This window comes from Ranitomeya imitator, chromosome 6 (assembly GCF_032444005.1).
Source record: "Ranitomeya imitator isolate aRanImi1 chromosome 6, aRanImi1.pri, whole genome shotgun sequence".
Classification (NCBI taxonomy): Eukaryota; Metazoa; Chordata; class Amphibia; order Anura; family Dendrobatidae; genus Ranitomeya; species Ranitomeya imitator.
In genome coordinates, this window is record NC_091287.1 from 490527662 (window position 1) to 490555460 (window position 27799).

At 44.1% G+C, this 27799-nt stretch overlaps 1 protein-coding gene across 1 annotated transcript in view; it reads left to right on the forward strand.

Moving 5' to 3' along the window:
* VPS13B (vacuolar protein sorting 13 homolog B) overlaps positions 1 to 27799 on the forward strand; it is a 1386889-nt gene that overhangs the window by 267986 nt on the left and 1091104 nt on the right. Inside the window, exon 16 of the mRNA XM_069731647.1 lies at positions 8100 to 8224. Within this exon, the coding sequence (XP_069587748.1) occupies positions 8100 to 8224 (125 nt within the window). The remainder of the gene's footprint in view (positions 1 to 8099; positions 8225 to 27799) is intronic.

Here is a 27799-nt window from a genome sequence, read left to right on the forward strand (position 1 = left end):
CTGAATACTCCGCCCATATGACCCAAAACTGGTCCCGCCAAATTCAGGTGACAGGTTCCCTTTAAGGATGATCCTGGCCACCTCCAGAGGGTTGGTAATCCTCCCTTGAGCCAAGGCCGTGGTCCTTCAACAGGGAACCTCTGCTCTTGGTCACTCATCCCCTCATTCCGGGCCGGAATGGCCTTCCGGCAATTCTGGCAAATGCCAGAACGGCCTGTCAGACCGCGGGCTATCTTCTCTGCTACGTCATTAAACAAAGCGGGTTCTCAGGACGGCTGAATTTCAGCCCCGGTCCTTTCCTGCCCTCATTCCATCCGATCGGCATTGAGGATCCCTAGGAAGAATAATAGCAATGGAGACAGTTCCCTTCTCTCCGCTTGCTTTCTGCAGGGCAAACAGGTTTCCAGAGGGTAGTCTCTGAGCGTCTTTTTCATCCGGGGGAGATCCTTTCTCCCGGTTCAATAATTACTAGTGACTACGGAGCGTCACCACACTGCTCAAGTCCTCTGATTATCTCGGGAATCCAGTCTCCTGATCAGTTTTCTGGGGATCCCAACAGTACCTCTGCTCCTACAGCAGGCCCAATGCCTTTTGACACGTCTCCCCATCCAAATTCAGTTGTATATTGTCTCGGCGGTGCCATACGTCTATCATCTAGCAGGTACCCGTGGTCAGGCACCTTGTCCTACGTACCTCACACTCTCTGATGGGCAGAGATCTATCATTCGGTGATCTCGGCAGTACTCATCCCAGGATTAGAACTGTGACCGGCAGTTTTTCCTCAGCCACCAGAGTCGCCTCATGTGAGTGGGAGATTCATCCGGAAGTCTTCCGACATATCTGCCTTCACTGGAGAACTCCAGATGTAGATCGAATGGCATCCAGACTGGACGCCAATGTACTCGAGTTCATGGTTCGACCTCGAGACCCAAAAGCCATGACAGTGCATGCTCTGGTTCTTTTGTGATACCAGCTCCTTCATGCCTCTTCCAGAGGGCTTTTAGGAAGCAGGAAGGCCCCAGTGTTCCTGGGAGATCCGCACTGGCCAAGTCAGGTGTTAGGTTCTTCTGTTTGGTGGACCTAGTATTTTTCCACCTTATTGCAACAAAACTGCAAGTAGGGACTTTCTCGCAGAGAGTTTTCACATGTGGTCTCTCCCTATTGTATGTCTTTACATTTTGGGTCTTTAATAGTTCTGGGAGTCTTTCAGTAGACTCTTTGTGATCTGGATAGACTTTGCTATTCTGCAAGGTCCCCCCTCCCTTTTTCTCTGCGATCATGTCATTCAGATGTGTCTTCGGAGCTGGCCACTGTGCTCCTTCAGACCTTTTTCCTTATTACCATCGAGGCAAGGTTGTCCTCGGGCCTTCCTCGTCTCTTGTTACAAAGGTGGTATCGTACTTCCACTGTTCCGAGGGACTCGTTCTTCCCTCTTCTCTTTCCGCTCCGGTCCATAAAACGGAATAGGTTCCCCATACCCTGGACAATGTGAGGGCCTTGAGTACGTACGTGTCGAGGTCAGCGTCCTTCCAGAGGAAGGAAACTTCATTTGGGCTTCCTGACGTTTTTCGTTTCTTTGGCCATGTTAGCCTAGTGGTTTCTTCACACATCCAGAAGTCCTTCTGTGTTAGACGTCAGCCTATTTTCACTCCACTCGATCGATCGAGTGCGTCAGCAAGGCACGTCTGTCAGTTTAGCAGGTTCGTCCAGGCCGCATGCATCCTTGAAGCACTATAATTCCCAGACTTCCGCAGACGTGGGTCTGGGCAGGCGGACTCTGCAGTCCGCCGTGGCGCACTTGTAAGTAGCGGTTACACAGGGCCTGATCTGCTGTTGTCCCAACCCAGGGACTGCTTTGGGACGTCCCACGGTCTGTGTCCCCAATGAGGCGAAGGAGAAATAGGGATTTTTGTGTACTCACCGTAAAATCCTTTTCTCTGAGCCATTCATTGGGGGACACAGCTCCCACCCTTTGTGCTTGTTTTATAATTTGACATGCTATATTGTTATATATATATATATATATATATATATATATATATATATTAATTAGATTGTGGCCCGATTCTAACGCATCGGGTATTCTAGAATATGCATGTCCCCGTAGTATATGGACAATGATGATTCCAGAATTCGCGGCAGACTGTGCCCGTCGCTGATTGGTCGAGGCAACCTTTATGACATAATCGTCGCCATGGCAACCATTATGTCATCTACGTCGATACTGTGCCCGTCGCTGAATCAGAAACGTGAGATGTCTACGTCCTTCATGACATCATCGTCGCTGTGCCCGTTGCTGATTGGTCGAGGCCTAGCGGCCTCGACCAATCAGAGACGCGGGATTTCCAGGACAGACAGACAGACGGAAAAACCCTTAGACAATTATATATATATATAGATATACTATGACATGCTATACTCTAATATGTTGTTCTTGATCTCCTACTGCTTTTGCACCAAACTGGTTAGCTGAGAGCCAGCAGAAGGGTGTATACTGCAGAGGAGGAGCTAATTTTCTTTGTATCACTTAGTGTCAGCCTCCTAGTGGCAGCAGCAGACACCCTCGGTCTGTGTCCCCCAATGAATGGCTCGGAGAAAAGGATTTTACGGTGATTACACAAAAATCCCTATTTTACAACTCTCTGGAGGAATTTTGGCCCAGTCATTTGCGCATAACCCAAGTACGCTTTAGCTTGAGGTTACGAATAGATGGCCGGACATTCTCCTTCAGGATTTTTTGGTAGACAGTAGATTTCATGGTTACATTTACCACAGCAAGTCTTCCAGATCCAGAAGCAGGTAAACAGCCCCAGACCATCACACTACCACCACCACCATATTTTACTGTTGGTATGATATTGCTTTTCTGAAATGCTGTGTTACTACTAAGCCAGATGTAATGGGATATAAACCTTCCAAAAAGTTCAACTTTTGTATCATCAGTTCACTGAGTAATTTCCCAAAAGTCTTGATCATCAAGATGGTATGTGGCAAAACTGAGATGAGCATTTATGTTCTTATTGCTCAACAGTGGTTTTTGTCTTGGAACTCTGCCAGGCATGCCGTTTTTTCCCCAGTCTTTCTTATGGTGGAGTCATGAACACTGATCTAAATTGAGGCAAGTCAGGCCTGCAGTGACGTCACCGCTGTGCTCTGCTTTACGGCCGGCCAGCGCTCACAGTCAGTGCGGGAAGCTGACGGCGAGGGACGCGACAGACACCGGAATGTAAGTATGTAGTGTTTTTTTTTTTTTTAGGTAACCAGGGTAAATATCGGGTTACTAAGCACGGCCCTGCGCTTAGTAACCCGATGTTTACCCTGGTTACCCGGGGACCTCAGCATCGTTGGTCGCTGGAGAGCGGTCTGTGTGACAGCTCTCCAGCGACCAAACAGCGACGCTGCAGCGATCGGCATCGTTGTCTATATTGCTGCAGCGTCGCTTAATGTGACGGTACCCTAAGCTATTCTATCCTTGTTATTCTAAGGTGACATTAAGCCGGCTTAGTAATGGAGAGACGTCAATAAGACACCTCTCCATTACTAATCCTATAGTAGTTAAAGGGTTAAATATACACACACACATGCAGAAAAAAGTGTTTTAATGAAATAAAACACACAGTTTTGCAATCTTTTTATTGTTCAGCCATTCCAAAGCGAAGCCCTCGATCTTCTGTAATAAATATAAAATAAAAAAGCAAAAGTATACTCCCTGATCCGTCGCAGTCTGATATAACGAGTGTCCCACGCAGTATCTGGGGGAGATAAAGCTGATAATCGGGAGCGCTGCTAATGTGAACGCTCCCGGCAGTAAGTACTGGGGAATGAATGAGACGGAGCGGGCGCAGGCTCAGTAACTAGCGGTGACGTCACCGAGCCTGTACTCCCTCACTGCCTGACCTGAAGTTACCTCTGGACCGTGGGAAAATGCCGGGGAAGAGGATACCGCAGGTAATGTATCGATCTATTCTTTCAATCTATCTATTCATTCTATCTATCATTCTATCTATTCATTCTGTCTATCTACAGGAAGTTTTTTTTTTTTCTCTGTGTGCACTCAACTTTATTGGCATGCACAAAGAGAAAAAAATGCATGAAAAAAAATGCATCCAAAACGACGCAAAAAAACACACCAAAAAATGCACCTAAAGCTGCGTTTTTGACGTATCTTCTTTCCTGCCAAGATGATCAGGTTTTTGCTGCAGAAATAAACACAGCAAAAACACCCTGTGTGAACTTACCCTTTAATGTTTCATCAGGTAAAATAATCTTTTGTGCCGCACAAGAGATCATCATTCTCGGCAGCTTGCGCGCCCTGGACATTCTGTTACAGATCTCCCACTTGGCATTTGTAGATCTGTCCGCCACCGCCGATCTGTAAATATTGTCCTTTGGGTGGTCATTTAACGCTGCAGAATCTGATGGTGTGAATGCAGCCTTCGTGGCTGCATATTTTAGTGTCTCCTAGTGAATTGAAATGTGAAGTTTTGCCAATTCGTTCAGCCTTCCTTATAGATCCAAAAGACAACTTTTCTTTGACCTGTTAAGGCTAACAAGAAATACATACACAGATCATCGAGGTACCTAGTTAAAAACATCAAAGCGCTGGAATATAGTCATCACAAAGAAACACAATTGCTCATGTGTACGTGGACATGGAACCAATTACGGATCCAACAGGTCGTTCTGGGACAGATGTTGGAGGAATATTGTACAATAGGCTTGTCTGATTCCTGGCATGTGATAAATCATCAACACTTAATGTGGGAAGGGGGGTATGGTCTGTACCTTACCATTTACATTATCTCAGTGTTTGCAGACTTTATGTGCTAGCTTTAAATGCATTTTGAAACATTTAGGATGCGTTTTCTGTTGTGAACATTTATATGTGAACTCTTAATAAAACAATAACTTATCAAATCTTTATCATTGTGTATTCTTCATGGGGTTTTCTCAACACTGACAATCACAGATAAGGTACTGTCACACTAGACGATATCGCTAGCGATCCGTGACGTTGCAGCGTCCTCGCTAGCGATATCGTCCAGTGTGACAGGCAGCAGCGATCAGGCCCCTGCTGGGAGATCGCTGGTCGGGGAAGAAAGTCCAGAACTTTATTTCGTCGCTGGCTCTCCCGCTGACATCGCTGAATCGGCGCGTGTGACACCAATTCAGCGATGTCTTTGCTGGTAACCAGGGTAAACATCGGGTAACTAAGCGCAGGGCCGCGCTTAGTAACCCGATGTTTACCCTGGTTACCATCCTAAAAGTAAAAAAACAAACAGTACATAATTACCTACAGCCGTCTGTCCTCCAGCGCTGTGCTCTGCTCTCCTCCTGCTCTGGCTGTGAGCGTCGGTCAGCCGGAAAGCAGAGCGGTGATGTCACCGCTCTGCTTTCTGGCTGCCCGGAGCTCACAGCCAGACCAGAGAAGCAGAGCGCCGAGGACAGACAGCTGTAGGTAAGTATGTAGCGTTTGTTTTTTTACTTTTTAGGATGGTAACCAGGGTAAACATCGGGTTACTAAGCGCGGCCCTGCGCTTAGTTACCCGATGTTTACCCTGGTTACCGGGGACCTCGGGATCGTTGGTCGCTGGAGAGCGGTCTGTGTGACAGCTCTCCAGCGACCAAACAGCGACGCTGCAGCGATCCGGATCGTTGTCGGTATCGCTGCAGCGTCGCTATGTGTGACGGTACCTTAAGCGACGCTGCAGCGATACCGACAACGATCCGGATCGCTGCAGCGTCGCTGTTTGGTCGCTGGAGAGCTGTCACACAGACCGCTCTCCAGCGACCAACGATGCCGGTAACCAGGGTAAACATCGGGTAACTAAGCGCAGGGCCGCGCTTAGTAACCCGATGTTTTCCCTGGATACCATGCTAAAAGTTAAAAAAAACAAACACTAGATACTTACCTACCGCTGTCTGTCCTCCAGCGCTGCGCTCTGCTTCTCTGCTCTCCTCCTGTACTGGCTGTGAGCCGGAAAGCAGAGCGGTGATGTCACCGCTCTGCTTTCCGGCTCACAGACAGTACAGGAGGAGTGCAGAGCACAGCGCTGGAGGACAGACAGCTGTAGGTAAGTATGTACTGTTTGTTTTTTTTAACTTTTAGCATGGTATCCAGGGTAAACATCGGGTTACTAAGCGCGGCCCTGCGCTTAGTTACCCGATGTTTACCCTGGTTACCGGCATCGTTGGTCGCTGGAGAGCGGTCTGTGTGACAGCTCTCCAGCGACCAAACAGCGACGCTGCAGCGATCCGGATCGTTGTCGGTATCGCTGCAGCGTCGCTTAATGTGAAGGGGCCTTTATCAAAGGACCATGACTATCTGTGATTGTCAGTGTTGAGAAAACCCCATGAAGAATACACAAAGGTACCGTCACACTAGACGATATCGCTAGCGATCCGTGACGTTGCAGCGTCCTCGCTAGCGATATCGTCCAGTGTGACAGGCAGCAGCGATCAGGCCCCTGCTGTGCTGTCGCTGGTCGGGGAAGAAAGTCCAGAACTTTATTTGGTCGCTGGACTCCCCGCAGACATCGCTGAATCGGCGTGTGTGACACCGATTCAGCGATGTCTTCACTGGTAACCAGGGTAAACATTGGGTAACTAAGCGCAGGGCCGCGCTTAGTAACCCGATGTTTACCCTGGTTACCATCCTAAAAGTAAAAAACAAACAAACAGTACATACTTACCTACAGCCGTCTGTCCTCCAGCGCTGTGCTCTGCTCTCCTCCTGTACTGGCTGTGAGCGTCGGTCAGCCGGAAAGCAGAGCGGTGACGTCACCGCTCTGCTTTCCGGCCGCTGTGCTCACACAGACAGTACAGGAGGAGTGCAGAGCACAGCGCTGGAGGACAGACGGCTGTAGGTAAGTATGTACTGTTTGTTTTTTTTTTTACTTTTAGGATGGTAACCAGGGTAAACATCGGGTTACTAAGCGCGGCCCTGCGCTTAGTTACCCGATGTTTACCCTGGTTACCGGCATCGTTGGTCGCTGGAGAGCGGTCTGTGTGACAGCTCTCCAGCGACCAAACAGCGACGCTGCAGCGATCCGGATCGTTGTCGGTATCGCTGCAGCGTCGCTAAGTGTGACGGTACCTTTACTCTACAGCTGCCCATTTTTCCTGCAGTTGCCATTGTTTGTTAGTTTATTGGATTGCTCATGCTGAAATCAAAATCATTGTACTCGGCAGCACATCTTCCTGTGTAAAGAGTGGATGTGCTGCCGATAAACACACTATTCTATTCTAAGAGGTTCTAGAACGATCGATCATATTATTGATCGTTCTTTACACATAAAAATTTTGGTCTGCCTGTCTAAACAGGCCAGTAAATGACTGCCGATCAGCGGCCATTTAATGACTACGGGCGACAGGTGTGGATGCACTTTAAAATATGACTTTTGATGTATTCTCCTGTTGTGTTAGTGCGAAATCTCAACATTAATGCTCTTAGTGTGCTACAAATATGAAAATCTGCTGCATGCCCTTCAATCTCCCCTATTTGTTTCACTATGCGTGATTAAAGTTTATATTGGTGTGATCTAATCATCTGTGTTCAGGAGCGCACTGCTCCTTTTCCTTCCTGGATTCCTGGTTGATGGGGGGGGATGTTGCACCCCTTTAGATTCATAATTTAGATAAGCCACATGGTCGTACAGCTAGTCCAGACATGATGTCAGCAGAGGCAGCTTTGCTTCTACAGCATGGAAAAGCGCAAGACCTGAAGCTGGGCACATCCTGCCAGATTTAGAGCGGCGCTAAAGCCTACAAGTGCCATGTAATAATAATAATATACCGCCTTTGTGGGTGTCTATATATATTTAATTCAGGTATTTAGCATTAATATTCTTCACAGTAATCCGAACAGCTTGTCATCACTCACAAGTCCCTGTCCCCATTGGGACTTGTAATCTAAATTCCAAATTATTCCATGCAGATGTCACCCTTCATCTATCCCAGCGCTGCAAGTCATCGCTGCTAATCACTGTGTCACCGTGCTGAATATCCTTATCGTGGCCCTTTAGCGGTATAACTGTTGCTGCATGTTGTTGTCACATACATCTGGAACTATGCATAACATCTACTTTATTTTGCTGCAGATGTTTGGTTTTCAAGCTGGGCTCACATACCTGGACAGCAAAGGAACCTGCTACCCCCCTGTCCCAGTGATACCTGCCTTTAGCACGGCTTTGTTTGGAAAACTTCTTAGGCTCCCACAGCATTGGTAAGTGCATTATATACATTTCTTTGAGTACTTGTTCCCATATACAAAAAACAATGTTACTTTTGTTGTTTTTTTTTTTTTTTAAATTTTGCTGGTGTCTGCACCAGACTACACAATTACTTTCTGTTTTGATGATTTTGAAGGGTGCTTTATGCAGATTTGATGCAGCATTTTTTTTAACGCCTTTTAAGTGCATAATTTTGGGATTCTGCACCTAATGTAGTCGCTTATGAAAAAGTGCTCAACTCTGCAGAAGCCTTACATGTCCCAGATCATTAAAGCGATTACAGGAGAATTGTAGAGGAGCTGCGGAGACATCATCACGTGTTTCTCAACGCAGGCAGTGAATAGCCAGGCCTTTCCCCGGGAAGGAACGACCAAGGGAAGGGCAGCATCCAATGAAGGAAAACATCCAATAAAGGAAAACCACCTAAGCCAAGCATGGTATCCATCCACAGACAGCTGTTTCGGGGTTTTTGCCCCTCATCAGTGTGGAGTAGGAAACTGGCTATCAGGAGCCATGCATTTGCATATTTGGGGGCAGTGTTCTGGATCACTGCGTTGAGAAACAAGTGATGGTGTCTCCGCGGTGTTGGATGTTTTGGTCTCCACGAGGTCACTCATCCGTGCCTTTATAGACTTTCTACAAGGCACTGCTCCTGATAGCCAGTTTCCTACTCCACGATACCTGGTGATGAAATACGTCTTGTGGTTGATGTTCAGTTTTTATTTATAAAATAAGGGTCAGGTCAGTGAGGGATCAGTGATCTGTCAGAAGCCATACACATGAATATATAATCAGAGCACCACATGATGACCCCACACAGGCCGCCTGGAGCACGGGCATATCATTAACACAAAACTAAAAATAAAGATTAAACAAGAATCACAAGACGGATTTCATCACCAGGTATCATTGTAATCAGTATAAAGGTGCCGACCTGACACTGCCTGTAGGTTACTGTGCACAATCCTGCTGACAGGTTCCCTTTAATAAGGAGCATCTGACTCCATCAACACTGGCATGAATATCGCTGGTGCTGATGAATAGCGGCTATAGCTTTCAAAAAATTACATCATCTTTGCTTTAACAGATAAACGTAGCAGATTTTTTCATTCCCCCAAAATACTGCGTATGGATGATTTCTGCAACTCAAGAACATGGCCCGATAGTGTCATGACTGCAAGACGCTGGGCCACAGGGAAGATATTTGTCCTTGAGAAATGTTTTTTTTTCCCCCTATGTAAAACCTCTGACATCTCTCATCATTTTACTGATCACACATGAATTCTCACTGTGCAGAAGAAACTTTTGCCCTGTTACCTGATCTAATCTACAAACATGAGCGGAGCCAGGTTTACCATGCCAGAAGTTAGTCAGTAGGTGTTAAATCCCATTGCTGTCCTAATTAATCAGCATGAGTCTACGATTGCCTCAATTCCTGCCGACCCCCTATGTTGATGGCTTTCATACAGCTTCACGGGATGTCTCTGTCTTCTTTCTAGATAAAAAAGAATAGCAGATAATATTGGGGTTCTGGTTTCCTCTGCAGCTTTTATATATATTGGCACGAAAACACTCAATACTTGAGTTTCAACGTAACATGCAAGTGTTTAAACACAGACGTGAACTTTGAACCAGAACCATAGATATAAAAAAGGATATGATAGCCATCTGGCCTTTTTCCAGACTACATTGTTTTTTACTCTGGCTGTCTTAGTTTTGTGTTTTATACTAGAGTTGTACAATATTTCTAACATTATGTATTCTGAAGGAAAGCACTTTAATCTTACAATGGTTCTAGTAGCCAAAAAGTCAATATGTAAAATTCCTTTATTTCATGGCGATGATACCAGACTTGTATGCAGGTGTCCTGTGCGCTGTATCTTTATTATATTCCTCCGTTACATTCTGATGTCTCTATCCTGAGAAATACAGTGCATTGAAATCATATTTATACCCCATGAACTTTTCCACATTTTTTCACGTTACACCCACAAACTTAAATATATTCTATTGAGATTTTATGTGATATGCCAATACAAAGTAGCAAGTATTTGTGAAGTGTAAAGGAAATGATGCATGGGTTCCTAATTATTTAAAAAATGTAAATCTTAAAATTGTGACCTGCATTCGCATTCAGCCCCCTGTAGCCTTGATACCCTCCCATTGCCTCCAAAAGTCACGTAATTGGTAAATTGAGTACACCTGTGTGTAATCGTTTCTCAGTAGAACTACAGCTGTTCTGTGAAGGCCTCAGAGGTTTGTTGTGGAAGATTAGGGATGAAACGGCATCATGAAAACCAAGGAACACACCTGACTGGTCAGGGATAAAATTGTGTAGAAGGCTAAAGGTACCGTCACAATAAGCAACGCTGGAGCGATACCGACAACGATGTCGATCGCTGCAGTGTCGCTGTGTCACACAGACAGCTCTCCAGCGACCAACGATCCCGAGGTCCCCGGTCACCAGGGTAAACATCGGGTTACTAAGCGCAGGGCCGCGCTTAGTAACCCGATGTTTACCCTGGTTACCAGTGTAAACGTTAAAAAAACAAACACTACATACTTACCTTCAGCTTTCTGTCCTCCGGCGCTCTGCTTTCCTCTGCACTGTCAGCGCCGGTCAGCCGGAAAGCAGAGCGGTGACGTCACCGCTGTGCTTTCCGGCTGGCCGGCGCTGACACAGGATGCAGGAGGAGTGCAGAGAAGCAGAGCGCCGGGGACAGACCGCTGAAGGTAAGTATGTAATGCTTGTTTTTTTAACGTTTACGTTGGTAACCAGGGTAAACATCGGGTTACTAAGCGCGGCCCTGCGCTTAGTAACCAGATGTTTACCCTGGTTACCAGTGAAGACATCGCTGGATCGGCGTCACACACGCCGATCCAGCGATGTCAGCGGGAAGTCCAGCGACGAAATAAAGTTCTGGACTTTCCTCAGCGACCAACGATCTCCCAGCAGGGGACTGATCGTTGGTCGCTGTCACACATAACGATTTCCTTAACTATATCGTTGCTACGTCACAAAAAGCAACGATATCGTTAACGATATCGTTATGTGTGAAGGTACCTTAAAACAGGGTTAGGTTATAAAGGAAAAAAAAAATAGCCCAAGCTCTGAGCATCTCACGGAGCACTGTTCGATCCATCATCCAAATATGTGATGAGTATGGCACAACTGCAAATCTACCAAGACATGGCTGTTCACCTAAACTGACATCCCAAGCAAGGAGATCACTCATTAGAGAAGCGACCAATAGGCCCATGGTCACTCTGGAGAAACTGCAGAGATCCACAGCTCAGGTGGGAGAATCTGTTCATAGGACAAATATTAGTCATATACACCACTAATAAGACCTTTATGGACGAGTGGCAAGAAAAAATGCATTTTTGAAATCAAGCCATAAGGAGTCCCCTTTGCAGTTTGTAAAAAGCCATGTAGGAGACAGATCTAGTATATGGAAGAAGGTGTTCTGGTCAAATGAGATCAAAGTGGCAATTTTTAGGCTAAATGCATAATGCTATGTGTGGTGGAAAATGAACACTGTATGTCACCCTGAAAACACCATCCCCAAAGTCAAACATCGCGGTAGTAGCATCATGCTGTGGGGTTAATTTTCTTTAGCAGGGACAGGGAGGCTGGTAATAGTTGATGGGATGATTAGATGGAGCTAAATACAGGGCAGTCCTGGAGGAAAACCTGGGGCGTAGGTTCACCTTCCAGCAGGGCAACGGCCCTAAACATCGTGCCAGTGCTACAATGGATGGTTTATATCAAAACATATTCATGTGTGTGAATGGCCCAGTCACAGTCCACACCGAAATCCCATTTGAGAATCTGTGGCAAAACCTGAAAATTGCTGTTCAGACGCCTAAATCCAATCTCACTCAGCAAGAACGAGTGTGCAAAAAAGAGTGCTCAAAAATGGCCATTCAAAATATTGAATACAAATGCACATCACAATTTTCAGATTTATATTTTTAACATAATTAGAAAACCATGAATTATTTTCTTTACACTTCACAAATACTTGTTTCTTTGTGTTGGTATATTACATAAAATCCCAATAAAATACATTTAAATTTGTGGGAGTAACGTGTTCACAGTGAATGAATACTTTTTCAAGGCACTGTACATGGCAGTTTGTACTTTAGCGAATCTTCTTACTGTTATGAATATGATAATTTTATTTAGAATTAGCATTTTCTTATTTTGTAATTTAAGATGAACCTGCTAGCACTGTTCCCTACCCTTTCTCCTAACCGATGATAAATGAGTATTACATGTTCAGCAAATAAAGATTACTGGTACTCTTTATATAATGAAACTTTATGCAATTTTTTACAATTACTTTCTATATCAGTTCAGATCTCTGCTTTCTGTTGTTTTAATTACTTCTCCAGTCTGTCCTGATGACATGATGATCACATTGGCACATTTAGGCTGTGTGCACACATTGCGGATTTTTAACGTTTATTTCGCTATAAAAATGCTTAAAATACACATACATATGCATTCCATCATTTAGAATGAAATCGGCAATTTTTTGTTCATATGTTGCGGTTTTTTCTGCGAAAAAAAAAGTGCATCGCGGAAAAAAAGCAGCATGTTCATTAAGTTTGTGGATTTCCAACTATATTATTGCATCCCAGAACCTCCAGAAAAAAATGCAAAAAAAAATCCACAAAAAAACGCGCAAGAAATATGCGAAAAAAACCGCGAAAAATCCGCACGCGGATTTCTTGCAGAAAATATCCGGATTTGTTCAGGAAATTTCTGCAAGAAATCCTGACGTGTGCACACAGCATTAGCAATAAAAAATTCTATTTAATGTGGTTATTTAGCAATCTTTATATATTTATGCAATGCTGCTATAATTTATCAGCGCTACCTGCGAGGAAATATGTGAACACTTTTTATACAAGATAGCCCATTTAATCCAGGTCTGCAATTTTTTGTGCACAAGAGTACAATAAATTAAGCTTTTTTAGAAGACCTTAAAGGGACACTGTCACCTGAATTTGGAGGGAACAATCTTCAGCCATGGAGGCGGGGTTTTTGGGTGTTTGATTCACCCTTTCCTTACCCGCTGGCTGCATGCTGGCTGCAATATTGGATTGAAGTTCATTCTCTGTCCTCCATAGTACATGCCTGCGCAAGGCAAGATTGCACCTTGTGCAGGCATGTACTACGGAGGACAGAGAATGAACTTCAATCCAATATTGCAGCCAGCATGCAGCCAGCGGGTAAGGAAAGGGTGAATCAAACACTGAAAAACCCCGCCTCCATGGCTGAAGATTATTCCCTCCAAATTCAGGTGACAGTGTCCTTTAACCCCTTCCCGACCCATGACGCCACGTAGGCGTCATGAAAGTCGGTGCCAATCCGACCCATGACGCCTATGTGGCGTCATGGAAAGATCGCGTCCCTGCAGATCCGGTGAAAGGGTTAACTCCCATTTCACCCGATCTGCTGGGACAGGGGGAGTGGTAGTTTAGCCCAGGGGGGGTGGCTTCACCCCCTCGTGGCTACGATCGCTCTGATTGGCTGTTGAAAGTGAAACTGCCAATCAGAGCGATTTGTAATATTTCACCTATTATAACGGGTGAAATATTACAATCCAGCCATGGCCGATGCTGCAATATCATCGGCCATGGCTGGAAATACTAATGTGCCCCCACCCCACCCCACCGATCGCCCCCCCAGCCCCCCGATCTGGCCGGTACACTGCTCCGGCTCCCCTCCATCCAGTGCTCCGCTCCCCCCCGTGCTCTTGTCCGCTCCCCCCGAGCTCCAATGAACCCCGTGCTCCAATCACCCCCCCTGCATTCCGATCCACCCCCGTGCTCCGATCCACCCCCCCGTGCTCCGTTCCAGCCCCCCCGTGCTCCGTTCCACGCCCCCGTGCTCCGTTCCACGCCTGCCGCGCTCCGATTCCCCCACCCCATGCTCCGATCCCCCCCCCCCCCCGTGATCCACCCCCACCCCATCATACTTACCGATCCTGCCGGGGTCCCGTCCGTCTTCTCCCTGGGCGCCGCCATCTTCCAAAATGGCGGGCGCATGCGCGGTGCGCCCGCCGAATCGGCCGGCCGGCAGATTCGTTCCAAAAAAAAATAATAAATGACCCCCCCCCCCTTTGTCACCCCCATAGGTAGGGACAATAAAAAAATAAAGAAATTTTTTTTCCCCACTAATGTTAGAATAGGGTTAGGGGTAGGGTTAGGTGTAGGGTTAGGGCTAGGGTTAGGGCTAGGGTTAGGGTTAGGGGTAGGGTTAGGGGTAGGGGTAGGGTTAGGGTTAGGGCTAGGGTTAGGGTTTCGGTATGTGCACACGTATTCTGGTCGTCTGCGGATTTTTCCGCTGCGGATTTGATAATTCCGCAGTGCTAAACCGCTGCGGATTTATGGCGGATTTACCGCGTTTTTTTCTGCGCATTTCACTGCGGTTTTACAATTGCGATTTTCTATTTGAGCAGTTGTAAAACCGCTGCGGAATCCGCACAAAGAAGTGACATGCTGCGGAATGTAAACCACTGCGTTTCCGTGCAGTTTTTCCGCAGCATGTGTACAGCGATTTTTGTTTCCCATAGGTCTACATTGAACTGTAAACTCATGGGAAACTGCTGCGGATCCGCAGTGTTTTCCGCAGCGTGTGCACATACCTTTAGAATTAGGCCATGTGCCCACACTGCGGATTGGCTGCTGCGGATCCGCAGCAGTGGTCCATCAGGTTTACAGTACCATGTAAACATATGGAAAACCAAATCCGCTGTGCCCATGGTGCAGAAAATACCGCGCGGAAACGCTGCGTTGTATTTTCCGCAGCATGTCAATTCTTTGTGCGGATTCCGCGGCGTTTTACACCTGTTCCTCAATAGGAATCCGCAGGTGAAATCCGCACAAAAAACACTGGAAATCCGCGGAAAATCCGCAGGTAAAACGCAGTGCCTTTTACCCGCGGATTTTTCAATAATGGTGCGGAAATATCTCACACGAATCCGCAACGTGGGCACATAGCCTTAGGGTTAGGGTTGGAATTAGGGTTGTGGTTAGGGTTGTGATTAGGGTTGTGATTAGGGTTATGGCTACAGTTGGGATTAGGGTTAGGGGTGTGTTGGGGTTAGTGTTGGAGGTAGAATTGAGGGGTTACCACTGTTTAGGCACATCAGGGGTCTCCAAACGCAACATGGCGCCACCATTGATTCCAGCCAATCTCGTATTCAAAAAGTCAAATGGTGCTCCCTCACTTCCGAGCCCTGACGTGTGCCCAAACAGTGGTTTACCCCCACATATGGGGTATCAATGTACTCAGGATAAACTGCGCAACAATTACTGGGGTCCAATTTCTCCTGTTACCCTTGTGAATCTAAAAAAATGCTTGCTAAAACATCATTTTTGAGGAAAGAAAAATGATTTTTTATTTTCACGGCTCTGCGTTGTAAACGTCTGTGAAGCACTTGGGGGTTCAAAGTGCTCACCACATATCTAGATAAGTTCCTTTCGGGGTCTAGTTTCCAAAATGGGGTCACTTTTTGGGGGTTTCTACTGTTTAGGCACATCAGGGGCTCTGCAAACGCAACGTGACGCCCGCAGAGCATTCCATCAAAGTCTGCATTTCAAAACGTCACTACTTCACTTCCGAGCCTCGGCATGTGCCCAAACAGTGGTTTACCCCCACATATGGGGTATCAGCGTACTCAGGAGAAACTGGACAACAACTTATGGGGTCCAATTTCTCCTGTAACCCTTGGGAAAATAAAAAATTCTGGGCTAAATAATTATTTTTGAGGAAAGAAAACGTATTTATTATTTTCACGGCTCTGCATTATAAACTTCTATGAAGCACTTGGGGGTTCAAAGTGCTCACCACACATCTAGATAAGTTCCTTTGGGGGTCTAGTTTCCAAAATGGGGTCACTTGTGGGGGGTTTCTACTGTTTAGGCACATCAGGGGCTCTGCAAACGCAACGTGACGCCCGCAGAGCATTCCATCAAAGTCTGCATTTCAAAACGTCACTACTTCACTTCCGAGCCTCGGCATGTGCCCAAACAGTGGTTTACCCCCACATATGGGGTATCAGCGTACTCAGGAGAAACTGGACAACAACTTTTGGGGTCAAATTTCTCCTGTTACCCTTGGGAAAATAAAAAATTGCAGGCTAAAAGATCATTTTTGAGAAAATAATTTTTTTTTTTATTTTCATGGCTCTGCGTTATAAACTTCTGTGAAGCACTTGGGGGTTCAAAGTCCTCACCACACATCTAGATTAGTTCCTTTGGGGGTCTAGTTTCCAAAATGGGGTCATTTCTGGGGGATCTCCAATGTTTAGGCACACAGGGGCTCTCCAAACGTGACATGGTGTCCGCTAATGATTGGAGCTAATTTTCCATTTAAAAAGCCAAATGGCGTGCCATCCCTTCCGAGCCCTGCCGTGCGCCCAAACAGTGGTTTACCCCCACATATGGGGTATCAGCGTACTCAGGACAAACTGGACAACAATATTTGGGGTCCAATTTCTCCTATTATCCTTGGCAAAATAGGAAATTCCAGGCTAAAAAATCATTTTTGAGGAAAGAAAAATTATTTTTTATTTTCATGGCTCTGCGTTATAAACTTCTGTGAAGCACCTGGGGGTTTAAAGTGCTCAATATGCATCTAGATAAGTTACTTGGGGGGTCTAGTTTCCAAAATGGGGTCACTTGTGGGGGAGCTCCAATGTTTAGGCACACAGGGGCTCTCCAAACGCGACATGGTGTCCGCTAACAATTGGAGCTAATTTTCCATTCAAAAAGTCAAATGGCGCACCTTCCCTTCCGAGCCCTGCCGAGTGCCCAAACAGTGGTTTACTCCCACATATGAGGTATCGGCGTACTCGGGAGAAATTGCCCAACAAATTTTATGATTCATTTTATCCTACTGCCCATGTGAAAATGAAAAAATTGAGGCGAAAATAATTTTTTTGTGAAAAAAAACTTTTTCATTTTTACAGATCAATTTGTGAAGCACCTGAGGGTTCAAAGTGCTCACTATACATCTAGATAAGTTCCTTGTGGCGTCTAGTTTCCAAAATGGGGTCACTTGTAGGGGAGCTCCAATGTTTAGGCACACGGGTGCTCTCCAAACGTGACATGGTGTCCGCTAAAGAGTGGAGCCAATTTTTGATTCAAAAAGTCAAATGGCGCTCCTTCCCTTCCAAGCCCTGCCGTGCGCCCAAACAGTGGTTTACCCCCACATATGAGGTATCAGCGTACTCAGGACAAATTGTACAACAACTTTCGTGGTTCAGTTTCTCCTTTTACCATTGGGAAAATAAAAAAATTGTTGCTAAAAGATAATTTTTGTGACTAAAAAGTTAAATGTTCATTTTTTCCTTCCATGTTGCTTCTGCTGCTGTGAAGCACCTGAAGGGTTAATAAACTTCTTGAATGTGGTTTTGAGTACCTTGAGGGGTGCAGTTTTTAGAATGGTGTCACTTTTGGGTATTTTCAGCCATATAGACCCCTCAAACTGACTTCAAATGTGAGGTGGTCCCTAAAAAAAAATGGTTTTGTAAATTTCGTTGTAAAAATGACAAATCGCTGGTCAAATTTTAACCCTTATAACTTCCTAACAAAAAAAAATTTTTGATTCCAAAATTGTGCTGATGTAAAGTAAACATGTGGGAAATGTTATTTATTAACTATTTTGTGTCGCATATCTCTCTGGTTTAACAGAATAAAAATTCAAAATGTGAAAATTGCGAAATTTTCAAAATTTTCACCAAATTTCCGTTTTTATCACAAATAAACGCAGAATTTATTGACCTAAATTTACCACTAACATGAAGCCCAATATGTCACGAAAAAACAATCTCAGAACCGCTAGGATCCGTTGAAGCGTTCCTGAGTTATTACCTCATAAAGGGACACTGGTCAGAATTGCAAAAAACGGCAAGGTCTTTAAGGTCAAAATAGGCTGGGTCATGAAGGGGTTAATTTGAAGGATGGGGTGGCAGGCCTAGCTATGAGGTCAACAAGGCTCCCTGCGGATTCAACCACTCCTTTGGCATACTGTTACACAGCTCCGACTTGTTTACCCTGTGACTTTCCATAATCACCCCTGCTGTGTAAAGTGTTAATTCAGTTGGTATCCTGCTTGGACCATGACTGAAGTAAGGTCTGATCATCTCAGACACCTTTGTTGAGTGTTATTTTAAGGTTCTGTTGCAAGAGGTGTTTTTTTTAGCTAGTTAACACTTAATGCCACCTAGTTTACTTGTCTTAAAACATGGTAGCAAGTTCATTAATGTGCCTTGAAAGGAAAGCAGATTGCAGCTGGAAGTATGGATAGGATGTCATTGGGTTGTATCTTATATTTAAGATGATATTTATATTTATATTTTTAATCATAATTCATTAAATTAGCTGGTGTGATAGAGGCATTAGATAATGCAGATGCAAGCTTTGTGTGGATAACACACAGCAGCCCCTCTCCAGCATGGAGCTGGCCACTTGTCCATTCATTGCCTCCAGGAGTGATGAAGGTGGCCCAGCGTTGTTCTTCATCTGTCTCCATCCCTGCCATAGATAATGAAGGTGGTCCGCATGCATGACCATTGATTTGTTCAAGCAGAGGACTCCAGGAACCTATTTTCAGAATTGCTGGGGGCTCCCAGTGGTTGAACCCAGTGTATAGCAACTTATGTCACTTGTAACCCACCATGGAATTAATGGCGCTATAATAATAAAAAATAGTAATAATCTTGTGGATTAGGAAGATGTTTTTAAAGAGGACTAACCACATTTAAAACTATGTTCACATGTTTAGTAGTCAATCCTGCAGCAATCCGGTGACAAAAAAAAATTGTGCAGACACAACTTTTTTTTTTTTTATTATTTAAACTGATTCAGCTGGATTCATTTTCTTTTTAACATTGAAGTCTATGGAAAACGGATCCGTTAATTAGCCATCCATTGTTCTCCTGTTTGAAACGGATCCATATTTTGCTGACTGGAGGTGAAAAAATAAATCTTTACTGCTGGACATGTGAACTGATGCAGCAAGTAAAAATCGTTTCCGCATATTCCGCAGCGATTATTATTATTAAATCGTTTTCCATATACTTCAATGTTGAAAGATAAAAGGTATCCAGCTTAAGTTCGTTTTTTAAAAGCGGACAAAAAAGTTATGTCTGCACAACGTTTTTGGCACCAGATTGCAGCTGGATCCTTTCTAATCATTAGTTAGAACAAATCCAGTAGCAATCCATTAACAAAAAAGTTGTGTAGACACAACTTTTTTTGTCCTGCAAAAAAAAAAAAAAAATGATTTCAAAATTTCAAATGAATTCACTTTTTTCAACATTGAAGTCTATTGAAAATTCATCCGCTAATTAGCCATCCGCTTTGTTCCAGTTGAAACTGATCCAGTAATTAAAAAAAGTATCCTTTTTAAATGAAAGAAAAACATAGTTACTGAACTGATCAGTTTCACATTGACTTCAATGTTACAAAAAGGTTTGATCCATTTCTTTTTTTTTTTTTAGCTCGTTAAAAAAAGTTGTCTGCCCAACATTTTTGTTAACCTATTGTTGCTGTATCCGTTCTAATTGATGATTACTGGACATGTGAACGTCAGTCACAACCAGGAGGGGAGTTATGTAAAACTGGACTGCTCTGGGTGAAGAAGCGCCATACTGGTCTAGTCTGGAGTAATTTGCTTGTTCCTTGCATGACAATAAAAGTAGTTTGAGGTCACATAAGAACTATTATATGGGAAATCAAGAACATGAGTGGTAATGTTCTCAGTTGTTGTGGAACGGTTTGTGAGGCTTGAGGACTTTTAACCGACTTAGTGTAGCTACAGAAAGAAAATGAAGTTATATCCTCCTCTACAGCCACGCGCTTCAGTCACTGGGACGGTGCAGGGCTTGATACAGTTACCGCTGACAACAGTGTGTGCAGAGCAGGCTGCCAGTCAATGTGCTGGGTAGTGACTACAGCGCACTCCCTGTGTAGTGATCAGCAACTGTATCAGCCCCCTGCACCGCCCCCGATGACTGGGAGTGAGCAGGGAAAATATTGCTTTATTTTCTCCCTGCAGCCGAAGTTCCAATAAGCCAAATACAAAAGCCCTGGTTTTGTGCATCATCAGTGACTTTGCTCCCAACAAAGAAGTACCAAAGGAAAACCTACAACATACAGCAATAACTACAATCGTGGAAAAATAAATATTTTTAAAATTACAAAACTAAATGATATAGTTTCTTAAGGAATAGAAACTTCTTTAAGTGTGTGGTTTTTATTGGGTTCGAGAGATCAGAGAATTACGGTATGTATGTATATATGTATATATACAGTGGGGCAAAAAAGTATTTAGTCAGTCAGCAATAGTGCAAGTTCCACCACTTAAAAAGATGAGAGGCGTCTGTAATTTACATCATAGGTAGACCTCAACTATGGGAGACAAACTGAGAAAAAAAAATCCAGAAAATCACATTGTCTGTTTTTTTAACATTTTATTTGCATATTATGGTGGAAAATAAGTATTTGGTCAGAAACAAAATTTCATCTCAATACTTTGTAATATATCCTTTGTTGGCAATGACAGAGGTCAAACGTTTTCTGTAAGTCTTCACAAGGTTGCCACACACTGTTGTTGGTATGTTGGCCAATTCCTCCATGCAGATCTCCTCTAGAGCAGTGATGTTTTTGGCTTTTCGCTTGGCAACACGGACTTTCAACTCCCTCCAAAGGTTTTCTATAGGGTTGAGATCTGGAGACTGGCTAGGCCACTCCAGGACCTTGAAATGCTTCTTACGAAGCCACTCCTTCGTTGCTCTGGCGGTGTGCTTTGGATCATTGTCATGTTGAAAGACCCAGCCACGTTTCATCTTCAATGCCCTTGCTGATGGAAGGAGGTTTGCACTCAAAATCTCACGATACACGGCCCCATTCATTCTTTCATGTACCCGGATCAGTCGTCCTGGCCCCTTTGCAGAGACACAGCCCCAAAGCATGATGTTTCCACCACCATGCTTTACAGTAGGTATGGTGTTTGATGGATGCAACTCAGTATTCTTTTTCCTCCAAACACGACAAGTTGTGTTTCTACCAAACAGTTCCAGTTTGGTTTCATCAGACCATAGGACATTCTCCCAAAACTCCTCTGGATCATCCAAATGCTCTCTAGCAAACTTCAGACGGGCCCGGACATGTACTGGCTTAAGCAGTGGGACACATCTGGCACTGCAGGATCTGAGTCCATGGTGGCGTAGTGTGTTACTTATGGTAGGCCTTCTTACATTGGTCCCAGCTCTCTGCAGTTCATTCACTAGGTCCCCCCGCGTGGTTCTGGGATTTTTGCTCACCGTTCTTGTGATCATTCTGACCCCACGGGGTGGGATTTTGCGTGGAGCCCCAGATCGAGGGAGATTATCAGTGGTCTTTTATGTCTTCCATTTTCTAATTATTGCTCCCACTGTTGATTTCTTCACTCCAAGCTGGTTGGCTATTGCAGATTCAGTCTTCCCAGCCTGGTGCAGGGCTACAATTTTGTTTCTGGTGTCCTTTGACAGCTCTTTGGTCTTCACCATAGTGGAGTTTGGAGTCAAACTGTTTGAGGGTGTGCACAGGTGTCTTTTTATACTGATAACAAGTTTAAACAGGTGCCATTACTACAGGTAATGAGTGGAGGAAAGAGGAGACTCTTAAAGAAGAAGTTACAGGTCTGTGAGAGCCAGAAATCTTGATTGTTTGTTTCTGACCAAATACTTATTTTCCACCATAATATGCAAATAAAATGATAAAAAAACAGACAATGTGATTTTCTGGATTTTTTTTTCTCAGTTTGTCTCCCATAGTTGAGGTCTACCTATGATGTAAATTACAGACGCCTCTCATCTTTTTAAGTGGTGGAACTTGCACTATTGCTGACTGACTAAATACTTTTTTGCCCCACTGTATATATATATATATATATATATATATATATATATATATATATATATATATATATATACACACACAGTACAGACCAACAGTTTGGACACACCTTCTCATTGAATTAACACGTGTGGAATTATATACTTAACAAAAAAGTGTGAAACAACTAAAATTATGTCTTATATTCTAGGTTCTTCAAAGTAGCCACCTTTTGCTTTGATGACTGCTTTGCACACTCTTGGCATTCTCTTGATGAGTTTCAAGAGGTATTCACTGGGAATGGTTTTCAATTCACAGGTGTGCCCTGTCAGGTTTAATAAGTGGGATCTCTTGCCTTATAAATGGGGTTGGGGCCATCAGTTGTGTTGTGCAGAAGTCTGGTGGATACACAGCTCATATTCCTACTGAATAGACAGTTAGAATTTGTATTATGGCAAGAAAAAAGCAGCTAAGTAAAGAAAAATGAGTTGCCATCATTACTTTAAGAAATTAAGGTTAGTCAGTCTGAAAAATTGGGCAAACTTTGAAAGTGTCCCCAAGTGCAGTGGCAAAAACCATCAAGCGCTACAAAGAAACTGGCTCACATGAGGACCGCCCCAGGAAAGGAAGACCAAGAGTCACCTCTGCTTCTGAGGATAAGTTTATCCGAGTCACCAGCCTCAGAAATGGCAGGTTAACAGCAGCTCAGATTAGAGACCAGGTGAATGTCACATAGAGTTCTAGCAGCAGACACATCTCTACAACAACTGATAAGAGGAGACAGGCCTTCATGGTAAAATAGCTGCTAGGAAGCCACTGCTAAGGACCGGCAACAAGCAGAAGAGACTTGTTTGGGCTAAAGAACACAAGGAATGGACATTAGACCAGTGGAAATCTGTGCTTTGGTCTGATAAGTCCAAATTTGAGATCTTTGGTTCCAACCACCGTGTCTTTGTGTGACGCAGAAAAGGTGAACGGATGGACTCTACATGCCTGGTTCCCACTGTGAAGCATGGAGGAGGAGGTGTGATGGTGTGGGGGTGCTTTGCTGGTGACACTGTTGGGGATTTATTCAAAATTGAAGGCATACTGAACCAGCATGGCTACCACAGCATCTTGCAGCGGCATGCCATTCTATCTGGTTTGCGTGTAGTTGGACCATCATTTATTTTTCAACAGGACAATGACCCCAAACACACCTCCAGGCTGTGTTTGGGCTATTTGACCAAGAAGGAGGATGATGGGGTGCTATGCCAGATGACCTGGCCTCCACAGTCACCAGACCTGAACCCAATCGAGATGGTTTGGGGTGAGCTGGACCGCGGAGTGAAGGCAAAAGGGCCAACAAGTGCTAAGCATCTCTGGGAACTCCTTCAAGATTGTTGGAAGACCATTCACGTTGACTACCTCTTGAAGCTCATCAAGAGAATGCCAAGAGTGTGCAACGCAGTAATCAATGGAAAAGGTGGCTACTTTGAATAACCTAGAATATAAGACATATTTTCAGTTGTTTCACACTTTTTTGTTAAGTATATAATTCCACATGTGTTAATTCATAATTTTGATGCCTTCAGTGTGAGTGTACAATTTTCATAGTCATGAAAATACAAAAAAATCTTTAAATGAGGTGTGTCCAAACTTTTGGTCTGTACTGTATATAATGTGTATATCTGTATGTATATGTGTGTTTAAGTATATAAAGGTATTGTATGTATATGTGTGTTTAAGTATATAAAAGTATTAGGTCATTCTTCTCTTCCACCAGGACATAGTAACAAGATAATCTGCCTAGAATTTGAGCAGGCTGACGTGTGGAACATTTGACACTTCTTCTGCTCGTATCTGTCTCCTCGCCATGTTCTGTGTCTGTCAGCAGCACTGACACCTCCATGTAAACCTAAACAGCGGCCGGCACCAGTCCGTTATGTAAACTCAACAATAGCAAAGCACGAGTAATAAAGTAGAGAAATAAATGAGCAGAGCAGCAGCCGCTCAAATGAAGTGTAGCCTGAAGTGAATAAAACTCCAGATGAAATGCATCAAATGGCACTTGAACTAAATCGAAGTCAGCGTGAGCGCTGAGAGCTCCATTGAAGTCGTGCAGTTAGCGAGAATTAGTTTGCTAGAATAACCTGGTAATGCCATTAAACTCTGAGTCACTCCTCGAAATTATACCACCTGCTTTATTTGCCGTTCTGGACCGTCCATCCCTCCTTCTTTCTCATAGTGCACATATGATGCTACACATGTTTCTGTCTTCTCTCTCCTTTTTTTTGGAGAATGTTATTATCACAGGCTGATGTAGCTTGTTTTATGCTGTTTTATTTTTCTTTTTATTATATAAAAAAAATAAAGACATTTTATGAACTGTTATGGAATCCCTCAGGTGGTATGTTTTGAGTTAACAGCGAAAATCCCAACTTTATTTCTGACATAAATCAAAATCTAAGCGCGGCGATTGTGGTGTCTTCCATACACATTCCACACTAAGTTGCAACGCTGCAGCCCTGGTTCCTTCTTTTAAATTAATAAGCAATGTTCTCTAAACGTGACATACAAGTAAACAAACTCGTGAGAAAGCGTTCCGATTGTCTCCCACCACTTTTGTTTATATTTTTTATGGTTGTGGGAGTTTTATGTTTTGTGATTTATTTTTACTCCTTTTTGTTTTCCTTTTTCATTCCCTAATACTGCAATTTTTACTTGAGGTTTTTCCATGGTTATTCTTGATGGTATTATGGATCAATTTAATTTATTTCCAGTCTCCCTTCAACTCTGCAAGATTTGGTTAAGATTTTGCAAGGTGAATGTTGGAGGTGCCCACGATACACAAAATCAAGTGGGGGAAAAATTAGTCTGCGCTTACAGGTTCACTGCAGATTTCACTAAATACAGAGTGAAATCCATAGTGAATATCGCCAGCCGAAATTGACATTTTTGTACACAGCTTGGTATAAGCTCATCCATTCTGCTGATACCGTAATGCTATGTATATTTTCTGTCCAGCAAATTCGTATAGAAAATCTGAAGTATATCCGACCTGTGTGGGCAATACAATAATCTATAGTCACAGTCAAGTTTCAGTGAGCTGTCAGTCAAGGTGAGAAGTTGGCTCTACATAGGAATACAGACAAGGAGGCAGAGCTGCTAGAAGTGCTCTGATTACACCCAAAGCACTTAAAGGGAACCTGTCACCCCCCAAAATTGAAGGTGAGCTAAGCCCAGCGGCATCAGGGGCTTATCTACAGCATTCTATAATGCTTTAGATAAGCCCCCGATGTATCCTGAAAGATGAGATAAAAGGCCTCTCTGACCTTTCCCAGCGCCTGCGCACTGCAGTACTTTGCTCTGCCCTCAACAGAGCAGACAAAGTACGCCTGCACCGGAGCCGCAGCGTGAAGACCAGAAGAGGACGTCATCGTAAGAAGATGGGAGGCTCGGACCGGACCGCGACGCCCATTGGACCAGAACCGGATCGGGACCGCCTCTGGGTGAATATAATCTAACCTCTTTTTTTCATCTTTCAGGATACATTGGGGGCTTAGCTACAGCATTATATAATGCTGTAGATAAGCCCCTGATGCTGGTGGGCTTAGCTCACCTTCGATTATGGGGGTGACAGGTTCCCTTTAAGCATTATTTGCATATGTATTAAAACATAGAGTTTTCGGTTATGGAGCACAATTTTTAAATTAAGTTATAGATTAGCTTCTCTTTCAAAGAGCTACATGATGAGGTTTAGGGGTATGATCGTTATGCTAGATTCCCTTTAACCCCTTCGCGACATGCGCCGTACTAGTACTGCGCTGCCGGCACTGCATTAGTGCCAGCAGCAGTACTAGTACGGCGCACCGATCACCGCGGTCTCACGCTGAGCGCCGCGGTGATCGGGTGCGGGGGTCAGCTGTATATGACAGCTGACACCCCGCACCAATGCCCACGATCGGCGCTATCGCCGATCGCGGGCATTTAACCCCTCTGATGCCGCTGTCAGTAGTGACAGCGGCATAGAGGGGGATCGCGCAGGGACGGGGGCTCCCTGCGCTCTCCCACCGGAGCAACGCAATGAGATCGCGTTGCTCCGGTGACCCAGAAGGAGTCCCCGGATCCAAGATGGCCGCCGGACTCCTTCCGGGTCATGAAATGACCTGGCTAGCCGGCGCCTGCTGAGAGCAGGCGCTGGAAGCCAGCTAAGCTGCCTGTCAGATCGTTGATCTGACAGTGTGCTATGCACAGTGTCAGATCAACGATCTGATCTAATACAGAGATGTCCCACCCTGGGACAATGTTAGAAAGTAAAAAAAAAAAAAAATAGAATGTGTAAAAAAAAATCCCCAAATAAAAAAAAAAAAAACATTTCCCAATAAATCCATTTATTTATGTAAAAAAAAAAAAAAAACAATAAATGTACACATATTTGGTATCGCCGCGTCCGTAACGACCCGCTCTATAAAACTATCCCACTAGTTAACCCCTTCAGTGAACACCGCAAAAAAAAAAAAAAAAAAAAAAACAAGGCAAAAAACAACGCTTTATTATCATACAGGCGAACAAAAAGTGGAATAACACGCGATCAAAACGACGGATATAAATAACCATGGTACCGCTGAAAACGTCATCTTGTCCCGCAAAAAAAAAGCCGCCATACAGCATCATCAGCAGAAAAATAAAAAAGTTATAGCTCTCAGAATAATGCGATGCAAAAACAATTATTTTTTTATATAAAATAGTTTTTATTGTGTAAAAGCGCCAAAACATAAAAAAAATTACATAAATGAGGTATCGCTGTAATCGTACTGACCCGAAGAATAAAACTGTTTTATCCATTTTACCACACGTGGAACGGTACAAAAACGCCCCCCCTAAAAGAAATTCAGGAATTGCTGGTTTTTGTTCATTCCGCCTCCCAAAAATCGGAATAAAAAGCGATCAAAAAATGTCATCTGCCCGAAAATGTTACCAATAAAAACGTCAACTCGTCCCGCAAAAAACAAGACCTCATATGACTCTGTGGGCCAAAATATGGATAAATTATAGCTCTCAAAATGTGGTGATGCAAAAACTATTTTTTGCAATAAAAAGCGTCTTTTAGTGTGTGACAGCTGCCAATCATAAAAATCCGCCAAAAAAACGCTATAAAAAGTAAATCAAACCCCCCTTCATCACCCCCTTAGTTAGGGAAAAATAATAAAATGTAAAAAAATGTATTTATTTCCATTTTCCCATTAGGGCTAGGGTTAGGGCTAGGGTTAGGGCTAGGGCTAGAGCTAGGGTTAGGGTTAGGGCTAGGGTTAGGGTTGGGGTTAGGGTTTCAGTTATAATTGGGGGTTTCCACTGTTTAGGCACATCAGGGGCTCTCCAAACGCGACATGGCGTCCGATCTCAATTCCAGCCAATTCTGCTTTGAAAAAGTAAAACAGGGCTCCTTCCCTTCCGAGTTCTCCTGTGTGCCCAAACAGTGGTTCCCCCCAACATATGGGGTATCCGCGTTCTCAGGACAAGTTGGACAACAACTTTTGGGGTCCAATTTGTCCTGTTACCCTTGGGAAAATAAAAACATAGGGGATAAAATATCATTTTCGTGGAAAAAAAAATATTTTTTATTTTCACAGCTCTGCGTTATAAACTGTAGTGAAACACTTGTTGGTTCAAAGCTCTCACAACACATC